The sequence below is a fragment of the Thamnophis elegans genome, chromosome 12 (assembly GCF_009769535.1).
Source record: "Thamnophis elegans isolate rThaEle1 chromosome 12, rThaEle1.pri, whole genome shotgun sequence".
NCBI lineage: Eukaryota > Metazoa > Chordata > Lepidosauria > Squamata > Colubridae > Thamnophis > Thamnophis elegans.
In genome coordinates this window covers 53,443,225-53,459,814 of record NC_045552.1, presented here as the reverse complement: position 1 = coordinate 53,459,814, position 16,590 = coordinate 53,443,225, and the positions used below count along the sequence as shown (strand labels likewise).

The following is a 16,590-nucleotide window of genomic DNA, read 5'->3' as shown; positions in this document are numbered from 1 at the left end:
GCAGCAGAGGGAGGAAAGCCACATGTGGCTCCAGAGCCGCAGTTTGCTGACCCCTGGCCTAAAGAGATCTGTCTTTTCCGATCATAAGGGATACGATTCATACATTGGAGTTGTAATAATGACCATTTCAGGGGTGGCCTTCAAAATTTTAGCAAGGGATTCTCTGCACGGTTGGTGGTGGGTGTGGCCATGGTGGGCGTGGCCTAGTCGCCTCCTTCCCATGACGGGGGGGGGGAAAAGACTCTGGAGTCTTTTCTTGAGTCTCCGGAGAGCAAAAACAACCTCTCCAGCTCTGGAGGCCCTTCGGAGGCCTTTCCAAACTTTCAATAGGCCTGTTTTTCACCTTCACCAAGCCTCCCCGCGCGCCCTGCACTTACCTTCATCCAAGGTAAGGGGGACTCTTGGGAGGGACAGGGTGGGCGGGGCCAGCCAGGAGTGCGATTTGGGTTTTTTTTTATCTCAAACCCTTGCGAACCCCCAGCAGCCCGGAACAACTGAGTTTCCTCGGTTCGATATTGTGAATGCGGAATAAACTGAATATTTCCATATGTGATTGACGATGAGACAACACTGAGGCCGCTCACTGGCGTTAATCAACTGGGGAGGATTTCGTCAAAACAACCCTGTAAGACTTTTGCTGATTACCAAAGGGGGAGAAGACTTAGAAGTAAGTGGATAGAAAATGGGGTGAATTAGAAAGAAAAAAATGTTTAGCTGTATTTTAATAGAGAGTGATAAGTTGTTAATGTTGGGAATGAAGCAGGGAGCCCTATCATTTTTCCTTTCTCCTGTGTTGTGTTTGTGTGTGTGTGTGTTGTGTTTCCCATCTGAACTATTTCCGGCATTGCAGAAGTTCCGGAAGGCCCATTTCCCCCCCTCCCTAGGCCTCCGTGTGGGCCCTGCACTTACCCTGCATCCAAAATGGGCTGCATGTAGACTCCTGGGAGGAGTGGGCCAGGGGTGGGATTTGGAGGTTCGCAGAACCGGCCTTAACATTAGCTACACCGATAAGATCACACAGGGTGGGCCTTCTCCAGGTGCCGTTGACCAGACAATGGCTGGCGGCTCCCCGGAGGAGGGCCTTCTCTGTAGCCGCTCCGACCCTATGGAATGATCTACCCCCATAGATCCAGACCCTTCCCACTCTCACGGCCTTCCAAAAGGCTACCAAAACCTGGCTATTCCGGCAGCCTGGGGCTGTTGACCTCATGAATGAGGTCCAGTCCTGCTTAGACTGAGTGCATGAATGATCTTTTAATCTGTTTTTCTCTGTTTTTTTTTAATTCTTTTTCTTTTAAAAATGTATTTCTGTAAGCCGCCCGGAGTCCTTCAGGATTGGGCGGCCTATAAATTTATTAAATAATAAATTTATAAATTAGGTATTAAATACCTAATACACGTCTCCTGAACTCGTAACAGCCTGGTTACAAACAGCTGCTCTCGTGTTTGGGTCAGAACGGATAACCAGAGTTCATCATCACCTACATTTCCTAGACCGCAATTTCCCTCTCTTGCCTACCCCCCCCCAACCCCCTGATTCTTGCATGGAATTCCTCACCGCCTGAATCCATCGCAGCAAAACAGCCGAAAAGTGGCCCATCTTTAGTTTTTCCTTTTTAAAAAAAATGCAGTTACTGTACTGTGGGAGAAAAAATAAAGATGTTTGCACATCTCTCCTGTGAGAGCTGCCAGCTGAAAGGGAAATCTGGAGCTGAGGTCACTTACCTCGTAAATCACGTTTATAAATTATAAATGTTTGTGCTTTGCAATCTTGACTTCCAGACGGGCGCGCTCTAATTAACGTCAAACGGCGCTGGCATCTCTCCCCTGCAAGAGAATGCAGAATTCTGATAAATGGGACAGAAACTTGAGTGGCAGACCATCTTGGCTTTCTTTCTTTGTTTTTTTCTTTTAAAACGCATAAAACGGCAAAGGGAATTTCCGTTTTCACCGATAAGGCGGACAGGAGGACAGGAAGTACTGTTGCAGCCAATAGGATTGGAGTCCACAGAGAATCCGCTCAGAATTAAAAGCAGGATGCCGGAATTTGGCAGAAATAAGAGCAAACCTGAGATATCCTGTTAAATATGGTACAATAATGTTGCTCAACTGTTTAGGCCATGGTTAGCTGACTCTTAGCTGGTTTATTCAGTTTTCCTCTGTTTCTGGTTTTTCACGATGCATTAAAGCTTCACTTTGGAGACTAAAACATAATGATGACCGTTTGTAGGAACTGGGCCTGGCTTGTCTAGTGAAGAGAAGGACCAGGGGACAGGATAGCAGTCTTCCAATATTTGAGGAGCTGCTACAGAGAGGAAGGAGTCAAGCTATTTTCCAAAGCACCCAAAGGCCAGGCAAGGAATAATGGATGGAAACTGATCAAGGAGAGATTCAATCTAGTAATAAGGAGGAATTTTCTGACAGTGAGAACAATCAACGCATGGAACAGAAGTTGCCTTCGGAAGTTGTGGGAGCTTCATCCCTGGAGGCTTTCAAGGGAGATTGGACTGCCATCTGTCAGAAATGGTGTAGGGTCTCCTGCTTGGATTGGAGGGGGGCTGGACTAGATGACCTGCAAAATCCCTTCCAACTCTGTTAATCTGTATCTGTAAATCCTAGGTAAAGGACCTGGGTTTGGCCATACTTCACACTGGATAAAAAGCCATTAGCGATGCGGTAGCAAGCATTTCCTTCTCACTAGACTTAAGTTACAGGTAGTAATTTCAATTCATTCAGCACCTGTTTGAAGTTACAATGGCACTGGAAAAAAGTGACTGATGACCGTTTTCCACAATTACAATGGTCGCAGCATCCCCCTGGTCACATGACCAAGTTTCAGACGCTTGGCAGTGGACTCATCCTTGTGACAGTTGCCTTGTCCCTGGGTCACGTGATCCCCTTTTGATACCTTCCGACAAGCCAGGTCGGAATAAGGAAGCCAGATTCACTTAACGACTGCATTGCTGACTTAACAGCTGTAGTCATTCACTGAACAACTGTGGCAAGAATGGTCGTAAAATGGGACAGAGCTCGCTTAACAATGGTCTCGCTTAGCAACAGAAGTCTCGGGCTTGATTGTGGTCGTAGGCAGAGGACTACCTAGGCAGTGTTGTGACATTTCCACGCCAGGAATGTAATGCTCGGTGAATTTCTAGACTCCGTTAATGCCAATATTGGTTCTCTTTCTTTTATTCCCCGTCTGTTTGGATCGTTTGGGATTTCTCTTCCTGCGGAAGACCGAAGACCACCGTATAGCAAAGTAACCACCTCTCCAATTTCTTAGGTCTCTCTCAGGGCGAATTGGGCGGAGTTTGGTGGTTCTTCACCCTCATCATCATCTCGTCCTACACCGCCAACCTGGCTGCCTTCCTCACGGTGGAAAGGATGGTGTCACCCATTGAAAGCGCGGAAGATCTGGCTAAGCAGACCGAGATTGCCTACGGGACATTGGATTCCGGCTCAACCAAAGAATTCTTTAGAGTAAGTGTCTTGTGTCCTTCAAGGGGTATGAAGTCCTGGTTGGGGTGGGCAGGTGAGCCCGTTGTGGGTGTCCAGACAAAACCTTTTAAATGAAATGAATTCCTCTCATTCACATTCAGCAAAGGCCTGGTAAACAGTCTTTCAAAGGTGAATTTATGACCACAGACCTATCTAGCTTGGAAAGCTGCATGTACCATATTTTTGGAGTATAAGACACACCTTTTTCCCTCAAAAAAGAGGCTGAAAATCTGGGTGCGTCTTATACACTGAATAGCATTTTTTGCCTCCAAAACCCCGCCCCTTTCACCAAAATGGCCGTGCATAGCTTTTAGGAGGCTTTCATAGCCCCTGGGGGCTGGGGAGGGCAGAAATGAACAAAAACCAGGCCATTTTTTTGCTCAATTTTGCCCCCACCCCAGTCCCCAGGAGCACTCTGAAAGCCTCCTAAAGGCTATCCATGCCCTTTTTTTGACAAAAAACGGTCCGTTTTTGCAAAAAATGTGCTGTTTTTTGCTTGTTTTTGCCCCCCCATCCCCCAGGAGCACTCTATAAGCCTCCTAAAGGCTATTCATGCCCTTTTTTTGGAAAAACAAATGGGCCTGTTTTCACGCAAAAAACGGGCCCTTTTTGGGAGGTTTGCAGAGTGCAAAACTTTTTTTTTTAAAAATTGCCTCTTCAAAACCTTGGTGCGTCTTATACTCTGAAAAAAATGGCAAATACTTTCCAAACGCAGTGCTATGCAAGGAATGACTGGGCACAGAGTCTTTGAGATTCATGGACAGATCTTCACACTCCTGAAACCAATTGTTACCTGCAAAAGCCCCTCCCCTTCCGCTCCTCTTTTGTTTCCACTTGATAGGAAAGAAAATTTGTTAAAGCAAGCCAGCTCAGTTCCAGGTTGTGGGAAGAGTATTCTTTAGTCCCTGACTCTCTTGTCTTGATCAGCAGAGTCGCTTTCCGTGATCCTTCAGCTATTTTCCAATTTGTATTTAAGAGGAAGGGAGGAGAACAACTGCTGGCTAAGGAGGTGTCCTGAATGAACACGGACACGCCATTCCCTCCCAGGATCCAAACAGAAACCCTCTTAGAGGAAGAGATGAACGTGCAGGGTTCCATTTTGGGGACAAAGCAGACTTATATTTTAAACCTATCTGCGTTCTCCATTAAAGGGGGTTAACCATTCCGAGGCAGTTTTCCTTCGAGCAAGGAGAATCTGGCATTCACATGACGGGTGAAGGGAAATAGAGTGGAATCCAGCCTGGAGTTGCTGTTGGGAGAGTGGAAATTAATTTGCTCTGACAGCAGAGCTAAAATAAGTCTCTGTGTGTCTGACAGCAGAGGGTCAGGCCAAGTTTGGGTGCCCCAAATTCCATTGCGGTTACATCAAGAATTTCCTGGGGATGGATGGAGACTCAGTTTAAACCGCATGTATGTGTGTGTGTGTGTGTGTGTGTGTGTGTGTGGGTGTGTGTGTGTAAGGGTTTAACTTTTAGTGCACTTGACTCCATAGGTACAGAAAGTCAGGCTGTGATTTGCCCACCTAGATACATAGTCTTTAAGGAGCGATGCGCCACGCTGTTGTTGACCTATTTTGCACAGCATATAGAGACGACTTTAGGAAGCTCATAAACTCAAAATGCATGTTGTTGTTGTTAGTTTGAAGTCGTGTCCGACCCATTCACGACCCATGGACAACGTTCCTCCAGGCCTCCTGTCCTCTACCATCCTCTGGAGTCCATTTAGCTCACGCCTGCTGCTTTGGTGACTCCATCCAGCCACCTCCTTCTCTGCCGTTCCCTTCTTCTTTTGCTCTCTCTTTCCCAGCATGAGGCTCTTCTCCAGGGAGTCCTTCCTTCTCATTAGGTGGCCAAAGTCTTGAGTTTCATCTTCAGGATCTGGCCTTCTAAAGAGCAGTCAGGGTTGATCTCCTCCAGGACTACCTTTGATCACCTTGCAGTCCAAGAGACTCGCAGGCGTCTTCTCCAGCACCAGAGTTCAAAGGCCTCCATTCTTTGGCGCTCAGCCTTTCTTATGGTCCAACTTTCACAGCCATCCATTGCAACTGGGAAAACCACAGCCTTGACGATACACACTTTTGTTGGCAGGGCGATGTCTCTGCTTTTTTAGTATGCTGTCTAGATTTGCCACAGCTTTGCATGGGGACTTATAAATGTATTATGAAATGCTGAGACTCCATAGCAACTCTGAACATGAGAACTTTTGCTATCATTATCTGTGGCACACATTTCGTCCGTCCCTTTTCAAATCAGGTTTATAGGGTGGCCTGCATCACAGGGGATAGCAATCAGTTCAGAGATAAATTATGCACTTTAAAATTAGTGCTTCCTTGGTGGTGGTAATTTGCCTTGCCAGTCACTTCAATTACAAGTAAACTCTTCGTTTAATTGACAAATGAGATGAAAAGAGAACGGTTAAAGGAGAATGCCTGTTAAAACTGAATGGAGGCTTGCCGATGTGTCAAACAGCAAATGAGATTTTACCCATGCATATTTTATATATTTTGTGAACCCTTAAAATAATGACTAGGAATTGTACAGGCATAGGAAGATAAAGTATAGAGACGTGTTTCCCCTCTTGCATCCAGAGTCCAGGAAATAGACATCTGTTAAACTGAGAATTTACTGAATTGGAGAGGGAAGAGAAGTGACCATGTTTTTCCACGCAACATTCCCTTCACTGTGTAAATCTACCTTTATCGCCACCTTCACTTCAAACAGCAATCCATCCTGAAACCCTTAACAGTTTTTTTTTCCCTTAGATGAAAAATTAGTAATTAATTAGTAATTTAATAAATTTATATGCCGCCCATCCCGTAGGACTCCGGGCAGCTTACAAATACAAGAGTAAAATAAAATAAAATATAGGGGAAAACAAAAACAGATTTAAAACAACACACCAGCACTCAAACCTAGATGGGGCTGGACCCATTCAAGAGTCAACAGCCCCAGGCCTGCCAGAGCAGCCAGGTTTTAGTGGCTTTTCGGAAGGCCGAGAGAGTGGGAAGGGTCTGGATCTCTGCGGGCAGATCGTTCCACAGGGCCGGAGCAGCTACAGAGGCCCTCCCCCGAGGGGTTGCCAGCTGGCATTGTCCGGTCGACGGCACCCGAGGAGGCCCAGCCTGTAAGATCTTATCGGCCGTTGGGAGGTATGTGGCAGGAGGCAGTCTCGCAGATAACCAGGTCCTAGGCTATGTAGGGCTTTAAAGGTAATAACCAGCACCTTGAAGCGCGTCCGGAGACCGATGGGAAGCCAGTGCAGCTCGCGGAGGATAGGTGTAACGTGGGTGTATCTAGGTACACCCGATATCGCTCGTGCGGCTGCATTCCGGACCAACTGTAGTCTCCGAACACTCTTCAGGGGCAGCCCCATGTAGAGCGCATTGCAGTAGTCAAGCCTTGAGGTGACGAGGGCATGAGTGACCATTCGAAGTGCCTCCAGTCCAGATAGGGCGCAACTGGTGCACCAGGCGAACCTGGGCAAAAGCCCCCTGGTTACAGCCGACAGATGGTGTTCTAATGTCAGCTGCGAATCCAAGGACACCCAAGGATTTTAAAAACATTTTCATTATTTTTTTTAATTTAAATTTTTATTTTTATTACACAGACAACACACACAACAATTTTAAAAAAAGCATCATCACATACAGCGTGTCATTTGGTTACAGGTGTTTTAACATCATATTCTCAAATAATTTACCATCACAGATTTTTCATCTAGTATAACTAAATACCTCACTTTCATTGTACAGTATGTTTCAATTACAATTAGTATTATTTTTTTCCCCAATAAATCATAATTCCCTTACATTCTTGATTGTTATTTGATAACAGTATACCTTTATATAATCCCCATGTGAAAGAAAAAAAATTTTTTTACCAACCATTATATTTATATATCACTATTTTTCAATTATGCATAATTCCACCAATCAACTATCAGGTATGCTTATGTTCATTGTTATCCTTGTACCTCATACCTTCAAACAGAAATCTTATTCCTTCATTTTTCAACAAAATCTAACAGTCGCTACATATATACCAATTTTTAATTATTCCCTTATTAAATTATTTATCAACAAGATATCATTGCAATATGTTCTTAAGGTTATACATTATATCACCAGTCCTCTATCAAGTATACGTAAAGTCATAGTTATCATTGTTATTTTCATTATTTTCAATGTTGGTGATATCCAGACAACATGCTTAATGACAGTTAATCCCATTTTGCGTAGGGCAGACTCAACCAGAAGCTAAAGAGAAAACTTGGGTTTCCGAATACACTTGACTGAATTGTGGCTGGCTAATTGGTGAACATAATCATGTCAACGGGAACCCACTGAGTAGCTATTTTCTACTCCATTAAGAAAGGATCTGTGTGGAAACACAGGGCCAAAGCTCTGAGCCAAATTCTACACCTGAAGCATGAAGATCAATATCCCAGTATCCTGGTATTTGAAGGGCTGTCACAAAGAAGAGCGGGGTCAAATTATTCTCCAAAGCACCACAAGGCAGGACAAGAAACAATGGATGGGAACTAATCAAGGAGAGAAGCACACCTGGAATTAAGGAGAAGTTTTTCTGACAATGAGGACAATTGACTAATGGAACAGAAGTTGCCTTCAGAAGTTGTACGGGGCTCCATAGCTGAAGGCTTTTAAGAAGAGACTGGACAGTCACTTGTCTGAAATGGTATAGGGTCTCCTGCTTGAGCAGGGGTGGACTAGAAGACCTCTAAGGTTCTTCCAGCTGTATTCTAGTCTAACTTTATCAGGAGCACCATCAGGGCTATGGGTTGGCCATGGTGCATTGGCTGTGGTGAATTGTCCATGGCAAAGCCACTGTGGAAAGTTGGCTGTGGCGAATTGTCCCATTCCAACCAATAGATGACCTTCAACACTGATGGTCACTATGTATTTGCCAGATTCCTGTCTCTCTTCTGCCCCTTTCCTCCAGTAACAGACAGCAACTTTTCTGGCCTGGTTGAGAACGTCAGTGAAGATAGATAGCTAAGCATTTATATCCATCAGTGTGTTTGCACAACTCTCTTATGCTTAGCGAGATTACTCTAGAAGTGACATACAAACAGGAAAACTGGGTCAAATGTCCTTGGCAATTAACCTAGCTCCAAATTGACCCAACCATTTTGTGTGTGCAGTTACATTAACATGTCTGGCATGCTCTATCTTCTAAATAATGGACGACAGAGTTAATTAATTCTGTGATTGGGAAAATGTCCTAAAGACGCCTCTAGGCATTCTATCTCTGGGTGATTTCTGCCCTCCTGGTCTCTGTCTCTTACACCACCCCATAGCTGTACAGTGACTCAAGCAAGATGAGTTGGTTACGACTCCATAATGTCACAGTAGACTTTTTTCTTTTCATTCTGGGTCAGTCCTCGACACATTTTTCTCAGCCTTGGCTACTGGAAGACACGTGGACTTCAACTCCCAGAATTCTTCAGCCAGCGCAGGAATCCTGGGAGCCGAAGTCCAACACCTCTTCAAGTTGTCATAGTTTAAAACCCAGCTCTACCTTCTGGAGAGATGGGGATTCAACTAGGAAATACCATATTTTTCAGAGTATAAGACACACTGGAGATAAGACGCACCAAGATTTTGAAGAGGCAAATAAAAAAAGTTTTTGCACACTGCAGACCTCCCAAAATGGCCCATTTTCCACAAAAATGGGCACATTTTTGTCAAAAAAAGAGCATGCATAGCCTTTAGGAGGCTTGTAGAGTGCTCCTGCAGGCTGGGGGGGGACAAGCAAAAACGCCCATTTGTTTCTAATTTCTGCTGCCCTCCCCAGCCCCCAGGAGCATTCTGGAAGCTTCTTAAAGGCAATTCAGGCCATTTTTGCAAAGGGGGCAGGGTTTCGGGAGGCCAAAAAATGCTGTATTCAGTGTATAAGACGCACTCAGATTTTCACCCTCTTTTTTGAGGGAAAAAGGTGCGTGTTATACTCCGAAAAATACGGTAGGTGCCTCCAGCATCTGTTGTAAAAAGACTGTAAACTTGGCCATGGATTGATTGATCAGGACATCTCGGTGCAGGGAGTTGAGGCAGCAACCTGAGAGAACAGATGTTTCTGTCAGTATATGCCAATGTGTCCAAAGTGAACGGAAGAAATAACCATCTGGATTCCAGCGACTCAGGGCATGTTCAGGACCTTGGAGAGCTCTACACATAGAGTTACAAACTGAAATAGCTGCTAATGGAAGAGGTGTTTTTTCACGTCTCTTTGTGAACTATTAAAGCTTTATGGTTGGCTAAGCTGCAACATTTTTAGCTCCATTCAGCCTGCTGCTGCTTCTAAATTTACAAGTCTCTGGTCCCTTCAGGAGTCTCACAGCTTGGCGCAGCTAAGACAACGCAGAGGCTACAAGGAAGGTCATCTTCTGAGTCTTAACTATGGAAGGTCTCTCGTGGAGATCCTGGCTAGCGCATGATCACAGATGTTGATGGCTTTCTTTCCATTTTGAGAGACTTCATGATGGTCAAAGACTTTATCACAACTCTGTTGAGTTCTTGACCCCGAAGCCACAAAAACATTTGAGCAAGAATAAGCATGGGGTCAATGACTAAAACAAGAAAGCCAGAACAAGTCTTCCATTTTAGGCATAGAAGCCAGCTGGGTAATTTTGGACCAATCGCCAGAAGCTGGTGAGTTTTAGTCCTGCTTTAGGCATGAAAGACAGCTGATTGGGCCAATCACCATTGACTCAGAGTTCTAATCCCACTTTAGGCTGGAAGCCCAGCTAGGTGACTCTGAACCCATCACCAGGACAGTGAGTTCTAGTCCTGCCATAAAAGCTGGCTCGGTGACTTTGAGCCAGCCCCATCCCACCTTACAGGATTGTTGTGGGGAAAACAAGAGGAGGAAGGAGCATTATTATGTTCGCTACTTATGAAGTAACAGAGGTGGACTAAAACCAGGGGTGAGATTCAGCCAGTTCGACCAGTTTGGGCGAACCGGTAGCTCCGACATCGGTGTGGCCTGCTGACTCACCCCTGTGCTTTACTTACCTATATCCTCTCAGCTGATAGTAGATTGCCATGCCTCAGCTATGTTACTCCCCAGAAGGAAGGTACCATATTTTCGGACTATAAGCACCATAGTATAAGATGCACCATGATTTTGAAGAGGTAATTTTTTTTAAAAAAAGTTTTTGCACTCTGCAGATCTCCCAAACCCTCTGCACACCTCGTTTTTTTGCAAAAAAAAGGGGGTGGGCGTGTAGAGCTTTGGGAGGTTTGTAGAGTGCTCCTGGGGGCTGGGGTCCAAAAATGAGTAACAATGGCCCATTTTGCTTGATTTTGCCCTCCTCTGCCCCCAGGAGCACTTGGCAAGCCTCCCAAACCTTCTGCACATCCATTTTTGCAAAGGGGGCAAAAATGCTGCATGCAGTGTATAAGACGCACCCAGATTTTCACCCTCTTTTTTTGGGGTGGGGGGGTGCATCTTATACTCCGAAAAATACGGTAGTTTTGTTAAACCTTTGTAAGTTACATGTAAGTTTTGTTAAAACTGGAATACACATCAGGTGTGGGCACACACGGAGTGCACACAGCACAGCACATAATGAGTGAACCAGTTGTTAAACCGGCAAGATCCCGCCACTGACTAAAACTCTATTAACAACTAATAAATCTTCTCCAGCATTGGCAGAAGCATAATCCAACCCTGCCTTCTTAGAGAGACCAAAAGTGACGTTCTCCATTGCTTGTCAATTTTGGGGGGGTGGGTTTTGGAAGGAGAAGAAATAAAGACAGCGGAGACGAGACTTCCCCCAGCAATTTATTTTGAACAGACAGATGGTGATGAATTTTATTCACCCCAGTCCTGGGCCACGATCCAGATAGCAAATGGCTTTCCGTGACTGGCACCGTCCCCATCATTCTAAGGTGACGACAGCCATGAGAATCGAAATGCTGTAGGTCAGGCTTTCCACCTGCTTCATACGTGCGCCCTGAATTCTCCCCATTCAATTTTCCCTGGTAAAATGTAGACGTGGCGAATAACTCCCGTTTTCGTGTCACTTTCAAAGCAAAGGACCCGCAGCCTTCCATTTTGATCCTCGCGGTTTAACGCTGACAAATTACCCTTGTTCCTTTTGGGCCACGTTAATATTTACGAAGGAGGTGTGCTATTAATTGCGATCAATAGGTAAAGGTAAAGGTTCCCCTCGCACACATGTGCTAGTCATTCCCGACTCTAGGGGGTGGTGCTCATCGCTGTTTCAAAGCAGAAGAGCCAGCGCTGTCTGAAGACGTCTCCGTGGTCATGTGGCCATGACTAAACGCCGAAGCCGCACGTAACGCTGTTACTTTCCCACCAAAGGTGGTTCCTATTTTCTACTTGCATTTTTTACGTGCTTTCGAACTGCTAGGTTGGCAGAAGCTGGGACAAGCAAAGGAAGCTCGCTCCGTTATGCGGCGCTAAGGATTTGAACCGCTGAACTGCTGACTTTTCTCATCGACAAGCTCAGCCACTGAACCACCGCATCTCTAATATGCTATCAATAGCGGATGTCACTATTCAGCCTGATTTCGCCACTCGTTTTGTCCTGACATAATGGAAGACGGAGACATTTGCATCTCTTTGAAAATGGGATCAAGTTTGTAATCTGGGCCTCACAAGGAAATCTCTCTCTTTTTTCCCCTCTCTAAGCTCCTTTTCTCTAATGAGCTTCGGAGGGTTAGTCCTCATGGCTCTGCCTACATTGGTTTTGTAATTGACCAATTATGCCTGGCCTGATCAAATTAGGCCTGGTCCTTAAGCCTGACCGATGTGCTTTTCTGTGAAATTGGCTTCCCTCAGGAGGAGAAAGCTGTGGGTTCGAGATTGGTTGCTAGTTTGTGCTGAGAAACATGCCAGTCACAGTCTTGAGAGTCAAGCAAGTATCAGCGTTTCAAGTATCATGTAGAATTAAATCAGAGTCCAAGGCAAAACAATCCTTAAAGTTCCAATTTATAAAGCAGACATCTTAGGCCATCTGTGTTAATCCCAATTCTGGAAATGACATCAGAATCCCACCCAGTTAAAAGTTCATGATCTTGCCCCACACCCACAATCCATCACGTGGTCCAATCTTCTTCTTCCAGCTGGCGTCTCCACCCAGCTGCTTCCGGTCAGGTGTAAAAGTGCGGAGAACAAAAGATGACCTTGGCTTCTAGAAAAGAATGACACATACATTCCACAATCCTAACTCTTGTCTATTCCCCCCTCCCATCACCTATACTATGAAACGCATAATGAATAATAGAAAGTGTGGCAGGGCCAAAATTCATAAAAGGATATATTGCAGTCCTGACAGCAGCGTCTTTGCCTCAAGCAGTTGCCATTTTGTGAGGTAAATTGTGACATTTTCCCTCAGCTTTACAAATGGAGAAAATGTTTCATCCTAGCAGAGGTAGCACACACACACACCCTCCAAAAAAGATCATTTTCATTGAGAACACAACCTTGAGGAATAAAAAAAGGGATAGAGCAATTCACAGCTCCTGTCATAATTTCAAAGTTCACTACAAGTGATGGCCTTCTAGCAACCTTCTATCCACCTATCCCAAGAATATTCCTTATATACTTCGTTTCTGTGAAAAAAAACCTCCCCAGATAATAAGTCTAATTGGGCTTTTGAGCGCATGCGCTAAATAAGCCCTCCCACAAAATAAGCCCTCCCTGAAATATTGCACCACAGAAGCAGCCATGAGGTGACCACGCTCGCCCCCTCCTGCGCCTCAAAATAATGACCTCCCCAAAAAAGGCCAAGTGTTTTTTGGCAAGAAAATAAGACCCTGTCTAATTTTCAGGGAAACAAGGTATATTCCTTCACTCCAATATCTCAGGATGATTTTTCAAGGGGTCAGCATCGGGTATGCACTTGACCTTCTCCATAATTAGTAGAATGATTGATCCAGTCATCAACTCTTGAAAACCTTCAGCAGCTTCTTGCATGACAGTTGACTCTCTTGAATAGTCTTGGCCTCTGTGTCCTCATCATAATTTGGCAACTTCACCCAATTAAGATTCACCTGGGTTTTTGAGAATGCTGAGATGTTTGGGACATCCGCATTCTTTCTCAAGGTGCCTGGCCTTGGTGCAGGCGCAAATGGGTTCTCAGCTTCCCTGTTCTCCATCAAGCTGTCATTCCCCCCCAGAGGTGGTTTCTGCTGGTTCGCACCAGTTCGGTAGAACGGGTTTCGTCAAATCTACCACTGGTTAGAAGAGGTTCCACCAGTGGACCCGGAAAGCAGGCCACATCTACAGAAGTTCCAAATTTTTTGAAACCCACCACTGATTCCCCCTCTCCCATTTTCCCATCAAGGTTTATCACTCACTGGCTCCCCTATATCATCCACCCCACTAGCCTTTGACGGCAGGAGGCCAGTGAGGTGCCGGGCTGAAGATGGAAGACCTGACAATATCCATAACATGGCAACATCCACCCGATCAGGTTTGGGAAGCAGAAATCAAGTAGAGGGTCAGCTAATGGGTTAAGTAGAGGATCAGCTAATGGTTTAAGTTGGAAGCAATCGCAGTAGCAAACATTCAGTCGATGCCCACAGGAAAGCCACTCACAGTGCTTTTCAGTGTTCTACTTTTGGACAGCAATCATGAGATAATGAAATGGACATTGCCCGAACAACTAAGCTTTCATATCTTCTTCTTCTTTTTTTTCCTGCCCCTCAAACGTACTGTACTCTTTATATAACTGGGCTGAATTAAGGTCACATGAATAAGGTACTCGTTAGAAGATAATATATCCGCTTTTAATTAGGGCACAGTGTGCAGCCAGCAAAGTACATTAGCTGATTAAAACCCCTTTTTGGTCAGTTCAAAACGAACAGCAATTAAAGGCCATCGGATGACTTTTAAAAAGGTAAAGGAGATTCGGAGAGGAATTCTGGCTCAACTACAGGTGATGCGACCGTTTTTTGATGACACACATTTCCCCATCCCCCCCCCCCCCCGCTTGGTCGGATTGTTAGTTATTAAAAGTGTGTTCGTTTAGGTTTTTATTGAGGTTTTTTGAAAAATAGTAAAGGCAGAATATATATAAATAAATGACTTGTCTCTTTCTCTCCTCTCCTTCCTTCTCCCTCCCTGCCCCTTCGCCCTCTCTCCTCCCTCCCTTCTCCCCTCTCCCTCCCTCCCTCCCTTCCCCGTCTCTTTCCTCCCTCCCTCTCCCCGCTCTCTCTCTCCCTTCCACCCTTTCTCTCTCTCTCCTTCTCCCTCTGTCCCCCTGCCTCTATCCCCCTCGCCCTCCCTTCCTCTCTCCTCTCCTTCTCCCTCCTCTCCTCCCCCCCTCTCCTCTCCCCTTTCACCCTTTCTCTCCTTCCTTCCCACTCTCTCCCCCCCTCCCTCCCTCTCCCTCCTCCCTCCCTCCTTCTCCCACTTCCCCCTCCCCCTCTCTCCCTCCCTCCCTTTCTCTCGTCCTTCCTCCCCCTCCCCCTCCCTCTCTCCCTCCCTCCCTTTCTCTCTCCTTCTCCCACTCCCCCTCCCTCTCTCCCCTCCCTCCTCTTTCTCTCTCCTTCTCCCTCCCCTCTCCCCCTCTCTCTCCCTTCCACCCGTTCTCCTCTCCTTTTCCCTCTCGTCCACTCCTCTCCTCCCTCTCCTTCTCCCCTTCCCTCTCTCCCCCTCTCCGTCCCTTCCTCTCTCTCTCCTTCTCCCTCCCTCCCTCCCCTTCTCCCTCCCACTCCCCCTCTCTCTCTCCCCTCTTTCTCTGTCTCCTCAGAGATCCAAAATTGCTGTCTATGAGAAAATGTGGTCATACATGAAGTCGGCAGAGCCCTCGGTGTTTGCCAAGACCACGGCCGACGGGGTGGCCCGCGTGAGGAAATCAAAGGGAAAGTTTGCATTCCTCCTCGAATCCACCATGAATGAGTACATTGAACAGCGAAAGCCCTGTGACACAATGAAAGTTGGTGGGAACCTGGATTCCAAAGGCTATGGTGTAGCAACTCCTAAAGGCTCAGCATTAAGGTGGGTGGAATAATATAACAATTTCCATGTTGTTATAGTATTCCACCTACCCTGATGTATTGTGTTGTCTTTTTTTTTCTTTTTTCTTTCTTGTGGATTTGAGGTAAACATAAACAGTTTTTTTTTAAAAAAAAAACAAAAACGAAAAACAAAATCTTTTTTTTAAAAAATCCACAGTATTCCGTGGAGTTAAATACGATGGTAAATTACGGTTTTGTTGACCTGAATGCATCCATATATATTATATTTTTCCCCCTAAATGTTCTCTCCGTGTTGTCCCTCCGGATGGTTGCTGTTTGTTTGTTTGTTTGTTTGTTTAACTTGATCGTCCAGTGGCTTTTTTCCCCCCCTCTCAATTTTAAATGTTCAAAGCCCGAGTTTAAAAACCACCCTATGTGATGAATCTTAAATTGCATGCGGTGGTGTCCTCGTTGTGTTTTTCCTTTCCCCCACCCTTCCTTTTTTCCCCTTCCTTCCTTCCTTCCTTCCTTCCTTCCTTCCTTCCTTCCTTCCTTCCTTCCTTCCTTCCCTCCTTCCTTCCTTCCTTCCTTTCTCTCTCTCTCTCTCAAGGAAGTCTCCCTCATCCTGCACACCTCAAGAGTTTTCAGCAAATGTTTAAATATCCTTCCAATTTCATCCCGCCATTTGCTGTAACCAATCCACGCTCTCTAGCGCCACCTCCCTGTGGGAAAAGAAAATGACACTCCGCTTATTTTTTTAAAAAAAAATAATCCCAAACCAAAGCACTTTAAAACCAGAACCCCAAAAAATAATAATCCGCATTTTTTATAACAAAAAAAAAAAGATATATATTTTTTTTATCCTTCTTCTTCTTCTTTCTGGCACAATTTGTCCTCCTGCTCCTTTCCTTTCTGCGTTTGAAACACCTTTTAACCGAGCGTCGCTGCATTATTCTTACGAGTTATGTTTTATCGTTTCAAGAAATGCTGTAAACCTGGCAGTATTAAAACTGAATGAGCAAGGCCTGTTGGACAAATTGAAAAACAAATGGTGGTACGACAAAGGAGAGTGCGGCAGCGGGGGCGGTGACTCCAAGGTCAGCCTCAATGTCACCACAATCGGGTACCTTAGTCAAGAGTAA

General features: G+C 45.4%; 1 protein-coding gene across 1 annotated transcript in view; it reads left to right on the top strand.

Annotated features, from left to right (window-relative positions):
- Positions 1-16,590, top strand: part of GRIA3 (glutamate ionotropic receptor AMPA type subunit 3) — a 170,454-nt gene that overhangs the window by 125,883 nt on the left and 27,981 nt on the right. The window contains 3 exon segments of the mRNA XM_032228546.1: positions 3,284-3,301; positions 3,303-3,480; positions 15,241-15,488. Coding sequence (XP_032084437.1) covers positions 3,284-3,301; positions 3,303-3,480; positions 15,241-15,488 — 444 coding nt within the window.